At 40.8% G+C, this 20086-nt stretch overlaps 2 protein-coding genes across 5 annotated transcripts in view; one reads left to right on the top strand and one right to left on the bottom strand.

Moving 5' to 3' along the window:
- LOC309693535 (polyhomeotic homolog 3) overlaps nt 1-4582 on the top strand; it is an 82893-nt gene extending 78311 nt beyond the window's left edge. For all 4 annotated transcript variants that reach the window (XM_082512851.1, XM_082512850.1, XM_082512853.1 and 1 more), the window contains exons 14-15: nt 1417-1681; nt 2184-4582. In XM_082512851.1, coding sequence (XP_082368977.1) covers nt 1417-1681; nt 2184-2338 — 420 coding nt within the window. In that variant the 3' untranslated portion in view covers nt 2339-4582. The remainder of the gene's footprint in view (nt 1-1416; nt 1682-2183) is intronic.
- A 3793-nt stretch (nt 4583-8375) lies between these two features.
- On the bottom strand, nt 8376-18251 carry dapk3 (death-associated protein kinase 3). Its single transcript, XM_082514493.1, has 9 exons — nt 18094-18251; nt 17302-17414; nt 12332-12692; nt 11626-11755; nt 11433-11481; nt 11284-11310; nt 11041-11193; nt 10565-10610; nt 8376-10365 (listed from the first exon to the last, which is right to left on the bottom strand). Exons 2-9 carry the CDS (start codon nt 17361-17363, stop codon nt 9829-9831), a joined length of 1365 nt encoding a protein of 454 aa, XP_082370619.1. The 5' UTR covers nt 17364-17414; nt 18094-18251; the 3' UTR covers nt 8376-9828.
- Nucleotides 18252-20086: the final 1835 nt, after the last annotated feature.

Genomic DNA, 20086 nt, shown 5'->3' with positions numbered 1-20086 from the left:
TGGGGTAAAATATCAAGTCTTTTCAAGTAAACCGGTTCAAGTCCAATTCAAGTCACAAGTCTTAGAACATTTTTTCAAGTCAAGTCTAAAGTCATAAAATTAATGACTCGAGTCTGACTCGAGTCCAAGTCATGTGACTCGAGTCCATACCTCTGCTTAGAAGCATCTTCAGGTTTAAAAGATATATATAGTTGGATGTCGTCTGCGTAGCAGTGGTAACAAATATCCTCAAAAGGGCTCAAAATATGCTGGAGAGGAAGTAAATAAATTAAAAACAATAATGGCCCCAGCACAGAGCCTTGTGGCACACCAAAGGACAGGGACGTAGAAGATGACCTGTACTTAGAAACTGCCACAGAAGAGTATCGTTCACAAAGATACGAGGAGAACCACTCTAAGGCAGACCCAGATACACCGACCCAGTATTTCAGCCTATCAAGCAAAATATAATGGTCAACGGTGTCAAAGGCCGACGTGAGATCCAACATTAAGAGAACAGAACACTTACCTGCATCGCTTTGCATCAGAATGTCATTGGAAACTCTAAGAAGGGCTGTTTCAGTAGAATGAGCTTTACGAAAGCCAGACTGAAATTTGTCAAAGATATTATATTTGTCTAAAACTGCTGTAAGCTGCTTAGCCACAATCTTCTCTAAAATCTTAGCAATTAACGGTATTTTTGAGATCGGTCTGTAGTTGCTAGTGAGAGATGGGTCCAGCATAGGCTTTTTTTAACAGGGGGTATATAACAGCAGTTTTAAAATAAGCAGGGACTTTGCCAGATCCCAAAGAGGTGTTACTTATAGTGAGCATACAGGGACCAATAGAGTAAAAGACATTTTTGAATAACGATGCGGGTAAAATGTCGAGTGAACAAGAGGATACTTTTGTTGCACTAACTATTTTTCCCAGCTCGGATAGTGAAACAGGTAAAAATCTTTCTAAAACAACAGGCCGAACTGGCGTGGGAACTGACAGTGAGGATGCTGATGGGGACAATTTTTTCCTTATATTGCTAATTTTTTCTAAAAAGAAAGCAAGAAATGTTTCACAGTCTTCAGCAGAAGAAATAATGGCAGCAGGTGGAGCAGGAGTAATGATATCAGTAATAGTATCAAATAAGACCTTAGGATTACCTCTGCTCTTTGCAACCAACTGAGAAAAGTAAGCAGCCCTTGCATCTCTAATAGCATTGTTAAAAGAGGCTAAAAGATCCTTTAAATAAAGGAGATGAACATTTAAATGAGTTTGCAGCTCAAAGTCAATACTTACAATGAGCTATAACTAAAATTTATTTCAGACTGGTAAGAATTAAACCTCACCTGAGACACGGTCTAACACCTGCTTTCTGTTTGTTACTGTATGAAGTCCAGCTCTGAAATACACTGTGAATTTTTGTGTCTTTGTGCTTCTCAGGCCCACAGGTCATTTGGCTCCAAAGAGACCCAACAGAGTTCACCGAGAGAGGAAGATGAGCATCACGAGGAGGAGGAGGAAGAGGAGGAAGAACCTCCCGTTCCCATGACGACCAGGCTTCGAAAACAGGCTGAGAGAGCGCAAGAGAGGGTGAGGGAGCAGAGGACCGTAGAAACGATCATCGTTTCAGACGCAGAAGACGACGTCGGCTGTCCGTCTCAGTGGAACGTGGAGCAAGTGTTTTCCTACATCAGCACCCTGCCAGGTAATGCGGTTTTTCACACTCCTGAGGCACAGCTTTTATTGCTAAAGAAATGGCAAACATTAACAGTACGACCTCTGACCTCGCAGCACGTCTGTGTCGGTTTGTAGTTTGGTGTGTTGGGTTTGCTTTAAGGTAAGTTTTGCTTCTCTCTCGCAGTTTTTGACAGGTTAAATATGATTTGCAGGCATGAAAGTTTCATGTGGACATGTGCTGGTTAAGGGTGACTGCACATAGTGTACACCCACCAGCCACTTCATTAGGTACACCTGTTCAATTGCTCGTTAGCACAAATATCTTCAGCGACCTGCTTGAATTCAAGCTGAGCATCAGATTGAGCAAAAAATGTGATTTACTTTAAATTTGGCACTGTTGGCACATTGAAACTGAAGGAGATGGGCTTCGGCAGCAGAATACCACACTGGGTGCTACATCTATCAGCTAAGAACTGGAAAACGAGGCTATAGGTCACACAGAATGACCACTCCGGTTCTCTTTCCATCAGGTGGTGCTGATGTAGCCGAGGAGTTTCGCTCCCAGGAAATAGATGGGCAGGCTCTGCTGCTTCTCACAGAGGATCACCTGGTCAGCACCATGAACCTTAAACTGGGACCCGCACTGAAGCTTTGCGCGCACATCAACTCCCTCAAAGATGCATAAACACGTAACATTCCTCCTCTTAGTGAATGTAAAGAAAAGCAAGGATCTGCTCACCTCTGCAGAGACAATGAGGAAGTGCTGCTCATCTTTAAACTGCCTATTTTTAAACACTGTCACAAAAGAGAGCAGAGCTCGCTGAGTTGAACTGACTGCAGTTTTTTTTTTTTTTTTTTAAAGACCACTGCCAACTATTTTTCCGGGTTTTAGCTTTCCATTACCCAAGGACTCAAAGTCGACTCGCTCTCAGATGATTTTACAGTTTTACCTCAGCTGCTCTGGCTCGTTTCTCCTGATAGTTTCACGTTTACAAGTCTCAGCAGTGCATATTTAAGTTTCCCATAATCACTCAAAACCAGTTAAACTGCAAAAGGCTATATTTGCCATCTTTTGTATATTGAAGGATTAAAATGCAACATTTTATTACATTTAAATACTTAAACCAAAAAGGTACCATATAAAAATCCAACTCTTCGCAGCAAACCAGGCAACAGGGGAAGGACTATTTATACACACAGGGTAATAAGGGAAGTGGAGACAGCTGGGGATATGATACACAGGTGCAGAGAAACTAGGTAATCACTGGGGAGGAGGTAAAACTCAAAGCAACACACAGGAGACCACAATCTATGAAAGTTTATTTATGCTACCAAAAACTTTTATTTTTTTTTCTGTCAATAAGTCAAAATTTGGGATATTATCTTATTGAAAATTATTTTCTCAGAAGTTTGAGTTGATAAGTTGAAATTCTGACCTACAGGTGATTTTAAAAAATTTTTGTTTTTTTTTCACTTTATTTTTCACCCCAACTTAACACAGACACCAGAAAACTCATTTGTTACACAAAAGGAACACAAGAGTTTAGAATAATGAAGAGAAAATAACACAGGGACACACACAACCTGAAAGTTCTCACCTGGGACAGGAATCAAATGAGCACCAAAAACAGATTCAAAAATATAACAAAGGATCAAACTCACAATAGAACATGAAGAAATCCAAACATGAATACTGACGTGCTCTAATGGGTCCTTTCTTCGCTGCCTGGCTCCATGGAGCCCAAGTGACATTTGCCATAGAAACAAACTACTGAGTACAATTTTTCAGTTACAGCAATCAAATTTTGCCTGCTGCATCAAATGCTTTGATTTGCAATATCAAAGGTGAAAAACTCCTCTGCATCTTTCTGTAGTCTGACTTTCACGTGGTCCGATATCTTCCTCTGCACTGACATGGCGCTCATTTTCTGTGCATATCTTCCAGTATGTTCAGTACTCACGCTACACCTGTGAGATCAGTGAGATTTTGACATTAGACAGAATAAAACAAACTCCAAGACCAATAAATTGTAGTAAAAATGTCAGGGATTGTGAACTGTGGGAGATAAAAAGACGTCTCAAAGGAAATTCATATAAAAAAGCCTTCCCATAAAAATAGGTTTAAAGGAAGTGGCTGACTCTACTGACATGATTTCCTCAGGCAAGGTTGGCGCCTTTGCCCAAGGACCCCGGGTGCATGCTGGTGCATATGGTGCTCAGAGGATAGAGATATAGCCTGGGACAAGGCCATGAAGGGCCCTAAAAGTCATCCATAAAATCTGTTCTAAAACAAACTATGAGCTGCTGTAGAACAGCAAAAAACAGCTAAAACTGGAGTTTCATTTAGTTCTGATAAACAGGAGTGATTTCCCTAAATGTCCTAAAATAGTTAAATTCACACCCATTGTGCGAATGGGTGTGAATGGGTGAATGCACAAGTTGTGTAAAGCGCTTTGAGTGCTCAGAAGAGTGGAAAAGCGCTATATAAGAACTAGTCCATTTACCATTTAACAGACGCTGAGACGGTCAGATTTCATTTATTTTTGAGATGAGAAGTGAGCCAAAGCAACAAAGATGAGCAGTTCTTTCTCTCACCGCTTGTCATTTCGCTGTAGTGATCGTAGCAGTTCTGACTCGAGTTATCCATTTGTTTCAAAATGGTTTTTAAATGTTTTTTTTTTTGTTTTGTTTTGTTTGTATCATTTGTAGACAAAGGGAACAAATGATCATCATTACATTCGACAAACGCGGTACAATCTCACTGTTTACAAAGCAGATTATTGCCTCCTGTCTTCAAGATGGAATTTGATACGTTCACCATCAGCAAACGGTTGTGCTGACTTATGAAAGTTTTACTGACTACAAGGTTATTTATTGTTATTTATTGTTGTCATAATTAATATACAAATAAAACAGTTAGAAAACAGTGTTTTCTTTGTGTAATGTTTTATTTATTTATTTATTTTTTTACTGAGATTTAGGGTCCTTCTTTATCTAAAATTCATTCTTTGTCTTTTCCCTTTTTTGCTTAAACTGGTGTTGTCAGCGTTTAATCTCGTCAAAATGACGTTAACGGCATAACTGCGAGGGGCTGCCCCACGCACAGAGCGATCTGTGCTTACTCGCTAACTGATATTTGCTGCGTTAATGCAACATCATTTTAACGAGATTAACGCTGACACTAGTTTAAACATGTAAAGCCTAAACAATGAAATAAGTATCAGAATTTTTTTTTTTTTTTTTTTTTTTTTAAAGCGATAGTGTTTATTGAACCTCACGACAAATAAATAGACACTTTGTGAACAAATTAAGCACATAAAAGATCTGAAGTCACCCAAACTCTTAATGTGAGAGCCAAAGAAATGTTTATGTCATGATTGGGCTAAAATAAACCAATCAGAGAGACAACAAAACCTTAAAGTGGCCAAAACAACCATCTGGTTCATTTTTTTTTTTTTTTTTTTTTTAAATGAAGGAATGCAAAGACCACAGGAGACGGCTAAAGTGGATGATGACAGAATTGTTTCACTGTTAACAAAAGCAGCCTTCCAACACCTAACTTCTTTAGGAGGTATTAGTATTACCGTTAAGGTCTACAATCAAAAGATGACTTCACAGATGTAAATACAGAGTGCTTACAACAAGGTGCAAGCCACCGGTTACACTGGAGAACAGGAATTTTGATTTAAGGTGAAATTTATTTATGTAACACATTTCCAGACAGATGATGCTGCACAAAGTGTTTAACAATATAAAAATGCCATTAAAAAGAAACGATGTAAAACAATAACAATATAAAGCAATGATAGGACAATAAAAGAATTAAAACTATAACTAAGACTATTAAATAAGACAAATGCTTGTGTGTTAAAAGCCAGGGCATAAAAATGTGTTGTTAGTAGTGATTTAAATGGATCAACTATTTGTGCAGATCTATTTTATATTAATATAATATTTAGGGGAAGACTATTCCAAAGTCTGGGACCTGCCACAGAGAAGGCTCTATCACCACGAGATTTGAGATGAGTCCATGGGATGGATAGCATTAAGTTTGAGCTAGACCTCATGGTTTTTCCTGGAGCATAAACAGAGAGGGGCTCAGACAAGTTTCAGCGATGGTGGAGGCGGTATTATGGTATGGGCATGCATGACTGCTGGTGTTTATATTGATGATGGGTCGATGACTTCAGCCCAACACAGCATGATTTTCAGTTATCAAATGCAAAGCTGAAGGCAGAGACAAAACCTAATTTGTCATAGTCCAGATAATTATGGACATACAGTGGGGCAAAAAAGTATTTAGTCAGCCACCGATTGTGCAAGTTCCCCCACTTAAAATGATGACAGAGGTCAGTAATTTGCACCAGAGGTACACTTCAACTGTGAGAGACAGAATGTGAAAAAATTCAGATGGTAGGATTTGTAAAGAATTTATTCGTAAATCAGGGTGGAAAATAAGTATTTGGTCACCTCAAACAAGGAAAATCTCTGGCTCTCACAGACCTGTAACGTCTTCTGTAAGAAGCTTTTCTGTCCCCCACTCGTTACCTGTATGAATGGCACCTGTTTGAACCCATCATCTGTATAAAAGACACCTGTCCACAGCCTCAAACAGTCAGACTCCAAACTCCGCCATGGCCAAGACCAAAGAGCTTTCGAAGGACACCAGGAAAAGTATTGTAGACCTGCACCAGACTGGGAAGAGTGAATCTACAATAGGCAAAGCAGCTTGGTGTGAAAAAATCAACTGTGGGAGCAATCATCAGAAAATGGAAGACATACAAGACCACTGATAATTTAGTATTTATTTATTTATTGTCATTGTCAAGAACAATGAAATTGCGTTTGGGGCTTCCATACAACCCAAAAAAAAGAAGAAAATAATAAATACCCCTTAAAACCCAAGTGTACATATTTAACCCAGTGTGACTCCAATGCAATAAGACAATCCTTAGCAATAATGTTCGTAGAAATTCAGACAAAGACCTGAGAAACATGACAAAATACAACAATGCAACCCATTCAATATTATTGTACTGTGAGATATGATATCAGATATGATAGTTATCTATTTAAGAAAGAGGGGGGGGGGGGGCAGGAGGGGGAAGAGAATAAAGATATGATGCACCAATGCAGACCAGTTCATTGCAATTAAGAAGTTGGATATGGTTATTGTCCGTGAGAGGGGGGCAGAGAGTTCAGGAGCCTCACAGCCTGTGGATACAGGCTGTTGGCCAGTCTGGATGTTCTGGCCTGTATAGACCTGTACCTTCTCCCTGAGGGCAGCAGATGGAAAAGGTGGCGTGCAGGGTGATGTTGGTCCCGCAGGATACTGTGCACCCTCCTCAGACAGCGAGTGGGGAAGATATTACTGATCTCTGGCAGACTTGTTCCAATAATTCTGCCAGCTTCTTTCACCACCCGCTGGAGTGCTTGCTGATCGGCCTTGGTGCAGCTGGGGAACCACACTAGAAATCCATGATAATCTCCCTCGATCTGGGGCTCCACGCAAGATCTCATCCCGTGGGGTCAAAATGATCATGAGAACGGTGAGCAAAGATCCCAGAACCACACGGGGGGACCTGGTGAAAGACCTGCAGAGAGCTGGGACCAAAGTAACAAAGGTCACCATCAGTAACACACTACAACGGCAGGGAATCAAATCCCGCAGTGCCAGACGTGTTCCGCTGCTGAAGCCAGTGCATGTCCAGGCCCGTCTGAAGTTTGCCAGAGAGCACATGGATGATACAGCAGAGGATTGGGAGAATGTCATGTGGTCAGATGAAGCCAAAGTAGAACTTTTTGGTATAAACTCAACTCGTCGTGTTTGGAGGAAGAAGAATACAGAGTTGCATCCCAAGAACACCATACCTACTGTGAAGCATGGGGGTGGAAACATCATGCTATGGGGCTGTTTTTCTGCCAAGGGGACAGGACGACTGATCCGTGTTAAGGACAGAATGAATGGGGCCATGTATCGTGAGATTTTGAGCCAAAACCTCCTTCCATCAGTGAGAACTTTGAAGATGAAACGAGGCTGGGTCTTCCAACATGACAATGATCCAAAACACACCGCCCGGGCAACAAAGGAGTGGCTCCGTAAGAAGCATTTGAAAGTCCTGGAGTGGCCTAGCCAGTCTCCAGACCTCAACCCCATAGAAAATCTGTGGCGGGAGTTGAAAGTCCGTGTTGCTCGGCGACAGCCCCAAAACATCACTGCTCTCGAGAAGATCTGCATGGAGGAATGGGCCAAAATACCAGCTACTGTGTGTGCAAACCTGGTAAAGACCTATAGTAAACGTTTGACCTCTGTTATTGCCAACAAAGGTTATGTTAAGAAGTATTGAGTTGTATTTTTGTTATTGACCAAATACTTATTTTCCACCCTGATTTACGAATAAATTCTTCACAAATCCTACCATGTGGATTCATGGATGGTTTTTTTTTTTTTTCTTTCACATTCTGTCTCTCACAGTTGCAGTGTACCTCTGGTGCAAATTACTGACCTCTGTCATCATTTTAGGTGGGGGAACTTGCACAATCGGTGGCTGACTAAATACTTTTTTGCCCCACTGTAATTTTTACGTTTCTCAAAAAGAAAAGACATTTTATTTTTAAAAAAAAAGGTATTCACTTTAAGCGATTTAACTCCTGTAATGTTGAATGCATCATGGTGTTGTGCTAGCGTGATAAAATGAATAATAATCTACACACAGGTAAGCTTTGGTTGAAGTGTCACTTTTATTTGCTTGAAACGAGTCTGGACAGATGCTTTACAGCTCTTTCTTACATCAACAGACAGATTAAAATACATTAAAATTCCTCTACACTCATAGGTGCAAATGGATACATTTCTCTACAGAAAAATACTACAGATTATACAACAATGCCTTCTATGCTGTACATGTGGAATGTGTCGGCTGAATGTGGAACTCATCGATGGAGCATTTAAGGTGCGCAGGGATTTAGAGCATACGTACGGAGTTTCCATGCACACTATTTGGTTTACAAGGCTGCTTGTGCAAAAGTCACTGCGTTTTAAGACACTGAGCAGATGATGTTCACTGGGTGACGGATGAGTGCTCACAGAGGCAATAAGGTCAATGAGATTACAGGCACTGCAAAGACGAGTATATACATTCCCAGATCTGGTTTTCCCACTGCTCCATTTCATTCAAGAAACAACAACTTACAAATTGTTTCCTGGGACACTTACTGGGGAAAAAACATGTAATTTGATACCAATTACAGGTAAAACAGAGACTCTCTTCCAGACTATTTTGACTTTGAGCAAAACAAAGGAAAAGATAAGAAATAACATTTGCAAAGTCTCTGATTGAAATAAAACTGATTAAAATAATTATTGCTCTACTTTGCTGGTGATTTCTTTTGCATTAAAATGTCTGAGGTGCACAAAAAAAAACAAACCCCAAAACCTTTGTTAATGTAACTTGTGAAAAACTAACCCTAAAGTCTAAAAACTGCCTCTGTTTGATATGTAATCTGTTTATTTTTCCCAGAAATGTTCAATAAACTTAAAAAAATAATAATCAGACATTAAAATAAAGCCCTAAAACTTTTATTTTGTGCTGAGGGTTTGCATAATTTATAGTTACACGTCCCAAATATGAATTTTAAAGTCATTTGAAATGTAAAAAGGCAAAAAATAAATACCACCTAATGCCTCAAACCTGAAACTATACACCGAATATTGTGAAGCTTTCTCATGTGACCTGAGGCGGGAACAGATGATTGGAGAGTGAAGGCTTTTAAAGCAACAGGAAGTTAAGACCAATTTTTAAAATAATAACCAGGTAAACAAATGAATTCATTTCTGTGTAAAAAAAACAAACAAAAACAACCCCAAAACAAGCAAACAGCTGAATTACAGTACATGAAATTAGTAAAAATCTAAATAAATTCATTGACACAGGAATGATTTTTCAAAGAGGAATGGCTTCCACATGTTGCCTCTCTGCTTCTTGTTCTCTCAAACGTGACATAAAAGTAGGATTTTTATTTATTTATTTTTTCCCTTTCTGATGGGCGACAGCGGCGGCGTAGCTTATGATGACGACTGACCCTCTCAAACTCCGCTGTGTAGTGCACGAGCAGAGACGACAGGCAAGATGAAAGCTTGATGATGAAACCCTCACTGCTGGATGTCAGCGCCGCTCACGGCGTGCTGCCAGAGCTGAGGCCGTCCTTCTCTGCCGATATTGACTTCACCAGCTCCTCCACCCAGCGGACCTCGGAGGCCACCTGCTCGGCCAGGACCTCGTAGCGGTTCTCCAGGCGCCCAAACTTGCGCTTGAGGATGTTGGCCGACTGCATAGTGACCCGCGCGTCCTCCTGGCACTTCTTGCGCTGCGTCTGCGTGCGCTGCAGCTCTTGGCGGATGTGGTTCAGGTCGCCAGAGATGCTCTGGTTCTCTTCCTTGTACCACCCCTCCTTCTCCTCATATATCGATAGCAGCGCTGCCACGTCCTCGCGGCAAGAGCGCTGGTTGCGCTCCAACTCCTTCAGGCCTTCCTCAGCCGCCGCAATCTCCTCGAGCACCTGGGAGAAGCGCTCAAAGTTGGCGTAGGTGTTGTTCGGAGGCATGCTGGAGTGGGACTTGATGGTATACTCCTTGAGACGAGTAGTCTTCAGGCGCCGGCGCTCAGTCTTGTGATCTCTGTCCTCCTGGCGTACGTTCCGCCTCTTAATGACCTGAAGAGGTAAAAAGGTACAGGTCTGAAAAACGAGCAAGAATTTGATGACAAGAACCAAAAGATGGGAGTAAAAAGAGTCATATTTTCAGTTGGCCTGATTATCAGATGTGAAATTTCACATGAAGTTCTTCAATTTTTTTCCCACTTCACTGAATGTTTAATCTATAAAGATGTAAACAAAGACTTAAACTGCAAACCTTAATCCAGGGGTGCTCAAGGCTGTCATCAATGGTCATTCTTTTCCTGCAAAAGAAAATCCATTAGTGTTGGTTAAATGCTGAAGACCAGGGCACTGTGAGTGCCAGCATCTGCATGAAGTATACAAATATTCTATGCAAATTGTACATTCATATAGATATATTTATCTATATATATATATATATATAGAGAGAGAGAGATTCACCATGCGCGTGTTTGTTGATTTAGTGTGCTGCATTTTTTCAGTTTCTGCATGTTCTACAATCATTACACTACGTATTTAAGAATTTTTTATCTTCCCGCTGCAGCTGAGCGACCGCTGATTGATTGATCAAGGTAAATAAGCAAAAGTTAAAATTCTGCAAGTCTAGAAAAAAGCTCATCACAGCAGACGACAACAATGTGCTATAGCTAATACATTTCTGGAATTGTGACATCAACAAGCATTGGATAAAAATCATAAAGATATTCTTACTTAGGATCCTTTACTAGCAAACGGCGTATGAAGTCCTTCGCCAGCTCGCTGGTGTTGCTGAAATACTCCTCATCGAAGTCGTAGTTGACAGCTGAGATGTTGGTCAGCGTCTCTTGTTTGGTCTCGCCCAGAAACGGCGAGGCACCGCTCAACCTGTAACCAGTCAGAAACTTTACTTTAGAGCCCGTTTTGAAGAATCAGGTGGTTTCTGTTTTTTTTTTACAAACTATAAGCTTCACTCACAGAATATACGTGATGACACCAATGCTCCTGCAGAGACGAGAGGATAAATAAAGATCAGTAAAAACTGTTAGGTTAAACCACAGCTTCAGAAAGTGGGGGGGGAAACAAAAAAAAAACAAAAACAAACAAAAACCAGGTTGGTATCTTACCACATGTCTGCCTCCAGTCCAAGTGGCTCATAGTTGACTATTTCTGGTGCTGTAAAACACAGGAATGAGCCCTTTAATTCAAAGCAGATGTAATCTGAAGCCACGATCACCCTCTCACAGGGTCTGACTCACTGCATGGAAACAATCTGGCACAAGGCTGGAAGTGAATATTTAGGAGGCCACGGGCTCTCACCAACAAACTCTGGTGTTCCAAAGATGTTCTTGAACTCGTTTCCTGCTTTGATCTGATGAGCGATCCCAAAATCTATTAGCTTGATCCTGGGGTTGGGGACATTCTTGTCCAGCAGCATGATATTCTCAGGCTGAAAGATAAAAAAAAAATGGAGAAAAAAACAAAACAACTATATCACTGAAAGGAGGAGGAGGGCGAGTCGATGACATTAGACACTGACAAAGCAGCATTTTCTACTTGAGCTTTTGAACCGTGACACTTGCATTTTATCACCACTGTCAGCAGCTTGCATACAAGTCCATAAAAATAAGCTTTGCTCCTGTACATGCCATCATCCACCAACTAAAATAATACAGAAATAATCCTATTATACGATTTTTATTCTATCCTCGTGAAGTTAAATGTTGCAGTACAGTTTAAAGGCTTTGGTCACCGTATCTTTATTGATAAAGATTAGTAGTCTTTTCCTTTATTAGAAGCTTATGTCTAACTTTTAGCTATCAAAAATGAGATTAGTACATTAACCCCATTGAGAGTAGTCCTCCCTGAAAATATGATTTCATTAATGTTAAGATATTTAGCCCAAAATATATTTTACCATGTTTTTAGCCCAAAAGAATCAGGGCAGCCGTGTTTGTCTGCTCTCACCAACATGTCATCTACCACCGCTGTATAAGAGCCCCTCAAGTTTCCCCTCAGTGCTGACCTTGAGGTCGAAGTGAGCGATGCGTTTGGAGTGGAGATACTGAACGCCATCCAAGATCTGCTTGAGAAACTGCGTGGCCTCCTCCTCAGTCAGAGATTCTTTCTCTGCCAGGAAGTCGAACAGCTCTCCTCCAGACACCAGCTCCAGGATCAGGATCACATCCGTCTTGTTTTCAAAGATGTCATGCAGGGTGATGATGTTGCTGTGCTGGATCTCGCGCAGGATGTTGACCTCGCGCTCGATCTCTTCGCGGCTCACCCCCCGCCGGCTGGACGACAGCCGCCGCTTCTTGATAAACTTGGCTGCGTACTCGATGCCTGTGCTCTTCTCCTTGCACTTACGGACGATGGCAAACTGTCCGCTGCAGAGAGGAAAGATCAGAGAGATGTCAACGCAATGTTCTCCTACCTCATGTTGTGATGGGGAAAAAAAAAAAGATGTTTCTTAAGCAGAAGGCACTGCATGTCTGTCTATCATCATAGATATTTATCAGCAAAGACCTCTAAATGCTGTTAGCTAATAACCTCAGTTGTATCTAGTGTTACACAGAGCAGACAGCTGATAATCAGCTGTCTGCTTGACGTTTATTCAGCTGTGTAAAAACTATAACTTCAATCTCAGCCAAACCGATTTACTCAGGAACAAATAAAATACTAAAAAAAAGCCAAACAATAACATATTTAAGTTGTCTAAGTGACTTATATATATTTAACCTGAGTAGCGAAAGACAGCGGTGGGTTTGAAAACGATTTGCCGGGAGTCCGGTGTTCTCACGGCTCTAGTGAGCCTTGAACTCCGGCTAGCTATCGAGCTGGTGAGACGTCCGTTACCCACGTCGGAGCACAAAACGTCGGAGCGCTTTTGAAAATATGTGATGTCTTGATAAACTGAGCAGATATTTTCGCCTGAAAATATGTTAAACGTTTATTTTGTGACCCAGAAAGAATAATAAGAGTAATATTAACACTAACTAGCTGCCACCATTGTTGACAACTGAGCAGTAGTGATGTGCGGATCGATCCTGAAATATCGATTCCTCCGATACCAATCATTTATGTTCTAGAATCGATTCTCACATTAAAATATCGATATTTTAGTAATTTAGAGTAAATTTATAGTTTATCATTAACAGGAACACAGTGGAAAGAAACTATAACATTCAGATCGTCTACATTCAAAGGAACTACTTCCTCTTCCGCCTTTCATAGTCATGTGCGAAATACGGCTGTATAAATGTCTCGCAGCCCCTTGGTGTGCGCACTCACAACAATGGCTGAGCGTAATTGTGCGGATGTATTTTACTTCCACAAACAGCTGAGACGTGGTTTGTGATACATGTGGCAAAAAAGTGCTCCAAGAGTGAGGTGTTGTGGCCATACTTGCCAACCTTGAGACCTCAGATTTAGAGAGACATTCAAAAGGGCTGTTGGGGGGGGGGTGATAAATACAGTTTACAGTGTTTATTTATCGGATAAAATACATTAAATGTCACCGTTATTATTGACCCGTGTTCTGACAAACCATCCTACTTTGGCAAAACGTCCTACCGTAGGTAGTTTATGCACATTTCTGCAGTCACAGAGTAATTCCAGCACAAATTTAAGTAGGTATGACGGTTTGCCACTTAATGTTGCCCATCAGAGTATGCTTGTAGCTTATATTCTTAAAGCCAGGGTGGTTTGCCACTTCATTTTACCCGTTAAAGTATGCTTATAGGTAACATTCACAAAGGTAGCATGGTTTGGCACTTAATTTCACCCGTCAGAGTATGTTTCTAGCTCTTATTAACAAAGGTAGGATGATTTGCCACTTAATTTTAGCCGTTAAAGTATGCTTCTGGCTCATATTCACAAAGGTAGGACAATTTTCCACTAAATTTAGCTGTTAAATTATGGTTGTAGGTCACATTCACAAAGGTAGGATGGTTCGCCATTTAATTTCGTGTTGTGCGCATGCGCAGAAACAACGGGTAGGATGGTTTGTCGGGTAGGATGGATTCCCAGAACACCGGCCCGGAAACAGCGGGGGTGTCCAAATTCAGAGGCTGCTTCCACCTGAGGACCCGGGTAGTATGGCACGAGCTCCCTCGGTGGAGTGAAATTCTGCCGTCTGCTCCTTGCTATCTAGAATATAACCGGGCTCTGGCGTAAACTCTCGACCGTCTCACACTTTCTTTAATTAGTTTTCTGCTTGATGTTTATTCAGCTGTGTGAAAACCCCGGAGGAACCCTCCCGAGGGATTAATAAAGGTAAATTTAATTTAATCTAATAACTTTAATCTCAGTCAAACCGATTTACTCACGAACAAATAAAACACTGAAAAAGCCAAAAAATAACATTTTTAAGTTATCAAAGTGACTTGTATATCATGTTTAACCCGAGTAGTGAAAGACCGCGGGGGTTTGAAAACGATGTGTCGGTCGGCTCAGATATTTGAAGTTTACACGGCTACATTCTCACCTGAAAATATGTTAAAAGAGAAATAAGAGTGATATTAAAACTAAGTAGCTGCCGCCATTGTTGAAAACTGGAATTGGCTGGGTCGCGCTATGAATTCTGCGATATGGTTTTTCAATTTTGTTGTCCGGGTGGAAATTCGGGAGAATGGTGGCTCTTAAATCCTACTACTTATTCCTGCGTCTTTTGGGATCTTACAAAGCTTCAAACGACGCGTCGACTATTAAATTAGTCAGCGACGATTTTAATAGTCGACGTAATCGTGACTAGTCGACTAATCGTGGCAGCCCTAGTCCTATGGCAAACAAAGCACACCCTTTCTGCTTCCATAGGAATTAAGAGGGTCATCAAATGTACTTGATCAACCAATCAACAGTAAGTGTGAGGACCTCTATAAAAGCAGACGTTTTGGGAGTTTGCTGATCTTTAGGATTAAGTCATCCCAGAAGTTTAGATCCTAGCAAATTCACCCTAACATCAGACCATTCAACGCTCAAGTAAACTGCAAAACACACCCAAGAACTACATCTCAGACTCTAGAGAGCTCAGTTAACATGTTAAATGTTAAAGTTTGTTAAATTTTTGGGAAAAAAACCCAAAAACATGGCAGCAAAACTTAGGTTTGCAAAATTGCATCTGAACAAACCACAGGACTTCAGAAACAATCTGCTTTGGACATACAAGACCAAAGTGGAGATATCTGGCCATAATGCACACCAACATATAGCAAAATCAAACACAACACATCAACTGTCAGACACTGTGGTGGAGGGGTGATGATCCAGCCTTGTAATGCAGCCACAGGACACGGGCACCTTGCAGTCACTGACTTAACCACAAACTCTTCTGTATACCAACGTATTCTAGAGTCAAATGTGAGGCCATCTGTCCAACAGCTAAAGCTTGGCTGAAACTGGGTCATGGAGCAGGACATGGCCCCAAGCACAGCAACAAATCTCCAACAGAATGACTGAAAAAAAAAATGAAGGTGTTGCCACAGTAAATTAAAACTGACATCTCAACCAGACTGAAATGCTGTGAAAAGACCTCAAGACAGCTGTGATAAATGAATGTCCAATGTCTCAATAAACTAAAGCAACATAGTGAAGAAGCATGAGCCAAAATTCACCAACAAACCGCACATGATGATGATCAAAACTAGCACCACTGATTAACAATTGTTTCATGATCATTGATGTGCATATTATCATGGCCACTGATCAATGGCCTGCAATCACAGCATTGTAACATGGTGAAAGATGTACCCTGAGCTCCTTCCTCAATTCCGAGATGGTCTTTCCATTTTCACATAAATGTTCCCTGTCCAGGATGTGTACATCCTCATCATTGAAAGAGTCACTGGCCACTGGCCTACAAGTGTAAATACTGCTTAAGCCTGATCCAACTGTGCTGTGCTAGCCTTCTTAGACTGTGAAATTTCCATCAGTAATGGGGCACAGTTAAAAGTCGACGTGTACCGTAAACCAACGCACACGGATCAGCATTTAAGGTTTTGACTCTCATCATCCACTAGAGCACAAATGTGTCATCAGGACACTACAACACAGAGAGAACACCGTCCTAACAAAGGTACTCTTGGGCATTGATCAATGATCATGAAACTGACCTCACAGCCCATTGTTAATCAGTGGTACTGCAATCTGCAGTCAGCAGAGACTGAACTGAAGAAGTTACTTGGATGAGTGACAAAAAGTTTCTGCCACTGAAAGTGCTCCATCCAGAATTAAATTAAATGTCTGTTATCCAAACAGAAGTTAAAATCTCTGACTGAAGCTCAAGAAAGCAAAACAGTGTGTTGTCAGCACAACAAAACAATCATTAACACAACTAAAAACAAGAAAATTCTGTTTTATTCCACATAGAATAAAACAGACATTTGTAAATAAAACAGTGTGGTTTAGATCCATTTAGTATCTGCACACACACACACACACACACACACACACACACACACACACACACACACACACACACACACACACACACACACACACCATCCCCTCTCTTACACTACAGCAGAGGTGCAAGGGCACATTGAGAGGCAGTGACGTCACACTTTTGCTGCATTACTGCAGAAAAAAAAAAGGTAAGCCAGAAAGTTGTGTTTCATCTCCAAAAATGTGATGACTCATTCACAAACTATCCAGCACAGCAGAAAAGAATTAAAGATGACATTTAATACAGTGCTGCTCACACATATTAAATATCTAGCCCTGTTCAGATCAGTCCCAACCTGGCATTAAAATCCATCTCAAGCAGCATTTCACATTTAGATCTGTTTTTAATTATGGAAAGCATTGATAAGCTGAAAACTCATCGCTTACACAACTTAAAAAATGTGTCTTACAAATGCAAAAAAAGTGTTCTTACACTTTCAGATGAACTGAAGCACACAGCACAACGGCTGGATAGGACAGCAATGAAGAAGAAAGCAGGGTTTTCACATATAATGCTTTCAATTAAACGTTTTAAAACAGGCCCACAAAGCTTACCTCCCCAGCTCCTCTCCCATCTCGTAGTACAACTCAACATCCTCTTGCCTGAAGCCAGCCATGGTGTGCTGACTCTTACGATGATGATGATGGGAGTAACGCCTTCAGATTTCCTGCAGCCAAAAAATAAAAAAATAACTTAAACGTGGATATGTGACACAGAGGCCACAGACACCACAGAGTACAGAGTATGGAGGAAGTGATAAGACAGTGTTAGCACTTTAGGGCTTCTTCATCCTTATTTGGAGTCAACGCTGCTTTGGAGACTTTTTAGCTGATGTCAGACCTCTGCATACCAGTCCTACTACATCATGTCCTTCCCAGGATCAGCTCTCCGACTCAATTAAAGGGACTACACAACCAACTATGTTACCTTTCACTGGCTAGATAACAAACTACGAGCCAAATGAATCAATGTTTAACTGACAATACACAGATAATGACTTTAAAAAGAAGCTAAATTGCGACGTTTATATTGCACTTTTCCATCATAAAAGAAAAACGGCACAAAGGAAGACCTATTTAAAGCAAACACAAAGGTAAACTCGTGAAACGGGATCGTCGTGTTAACTTATTACAATCTGAACACTGATTAAAGAATTTAAGGAAAGAAATAAAGGGAATCCCGACGACGGAAACCAGCTAGCTTAGCTGTGAAGCTAACATTAGCGTCCCGTAGAAACACAGCGCTTAATAAAGACAAAGAAAAGGATTCATAGTAACTCAAATACTGACAACAACGCATATATTTAGTCACACAAAAGTGAAGGGATTTCTACTACAGATACTTACAGTACGGCTGGCTACGAGTGCTGCATTCCTCTGCCAAGTAGTTGTGTGTGAACTCGCCGACTGAGAAAACATCAGGCTAACTGCGGCGGAACACATAGCTTCCGGTGTCCTTCAAAAGTAAAAGCATTAACCTTCGGCGCCAATCAATGCAGTCTCCAAACCACTCACTTCAAAGTCTCCCTCTGATGTACTCATTTATAATCTTGTCCGTCCTGGTCACGCCCAATTGACGTGTTAACATCTTCAATTCCACCACCTCCAGCGCCTGTGTTTTTGTCAGCATATTATTAAATATTTTCAAAATATTAATCATAAGTGTGTTAATAGACCGACAACTTAATGCTACTGATGTTATCATTTTCACTGTCAGACCTGGAATCACATTCATGCACACTGTACTTGCAAGTAGATTTGTTTGTGTGTGTGTGTGTGTGTGTGTGTGTGTGTGTGTTACTGTGTAGATACTAACGTTATTGTGTGTCACACACATTCCCTGAGAAGGTGCCCTTAAACTTATGTCTATTTTTATCTCTTCTCCTATGCTAAAACAATCTGAATGTAAATCTACATGTGCCAACAGAGAATGCCAAACTATGTTTTATTTTTCTTGTAACAGTGACTACAAAGATCTATTTTATTCTATTCTATTACCAAAAGGATTTATCCCTCTGGGGCTAAAAAGAAAAGAGAGAAGCGTGAAGTAATGTTTCCATAAATACTTATCAGTAATATAAGATCAACAGAATCATCAAACAAACCTTCAATTCAATCAAGATGTGGTCAGCTTGGGTGATGTCAAATTCTATTTAAGGCCCCACAAAACCATAGCTAGGCTCTCGTTTGGCTTCACAGTTCTTTTTCTTTAGCAATCTTTTTTTTGTTTACAATATCAACCAGCCATAAAAACTAATAAGAATCATTTCACACTATGTGGCAGCACTGTATTAAGTTTAAGTTAAGATCTTATCAGGCAAATAGAAATATTTAGCCTTGATTTTGTAAGAAAACCTTTATTGTGAAAGTTGAAGTAGTTTAAGTTCCGCTGTCGTTGCGCATCTTGACGCAGGTAAACACCGGACAGAAGGGAGGACATATGGAATGACATCATGTTGAGTGAATCAGCCTGCTGCAGTACGTCAGTGAGCAACAAGACCGAGCATGCAGCAGCGAAGATTAAAGAGAGGCCAGAGCAGGGAAGAGGCGCACTATTAGACAGTGAACGTATAACAACGGGTTTTGCTAATAACGACTAATTTATTAAAATACTGTAATTAGACACAATACGAGCATGTTTTCAAAGCTATGACAGAGAGACATTTCTGGAAATTAACATCTGGCTAGTGTAATAGGTCGGGATTTTAGCAGGGGGGTTGACGCAGGGTAGGAATGAACAGAACTTTCATCGACCTTACATTTTCAAAATTAGTTCCCTGACCGGGAATCGAACCCGGGCCGCGGCGGTGAGAGCGCCGAATCCTAACCACTAGACCACCAGGGACTGTGGGCATCGGTTTTTGCGCCTTCAGAATCCTGCATATAATGTTGATATCGTCAGCTGGAGGCTGAGTGGAGGTTGAGAGTGAACATGTTTTGAACATGTGTTGAATATGAGCTTGACTATGAGCTTCTGGTTTGTTCCAAAGTTTAGGTGCAGGTACAGCAGAGATAAGATCTCATCAGTGCTTTAATCTGCTACTCTGTCCGACCAGACGCATCTGGTCATCTGACCTGAATGCTGTTCTGAGAGTGTACCTGGTTAAAAGATAAAAAATGTAAGGAATTGCTGGTAGAAACATGCTCTAATAACAACATGTATTTGTTTCTGTGCACATGTATTGATCATAAAAAATATACAGTATGCAAACATCCGAGTAGACCCTCATGTCTTCTCGGATCTTCCCATGCAGTCCTCCACACTCTGCTCTTGGAAATTATGATTGAAGTTTAAGTAAGGACCATATCTTATGATACTAGAGTTTTGAGAGTAGGATAT

Source organism: Aulonocara stuartgranti, assembly GCF_965226115.1.
Source record: "Aulonocara stuartgranti genome assembly, chromosome: 18".
Taxonomy (NCBI): Eukaryota; Metazoa; Chordata; class Actinopteri; order Cichliformes; family Cichlidae; genus Aulonocara; species Aulonocara stuartgranti.
Note: the sequence above shows the minus strand (reverse complement) of the source record. Positions and strands in the feature narration are given on the sequence as shown.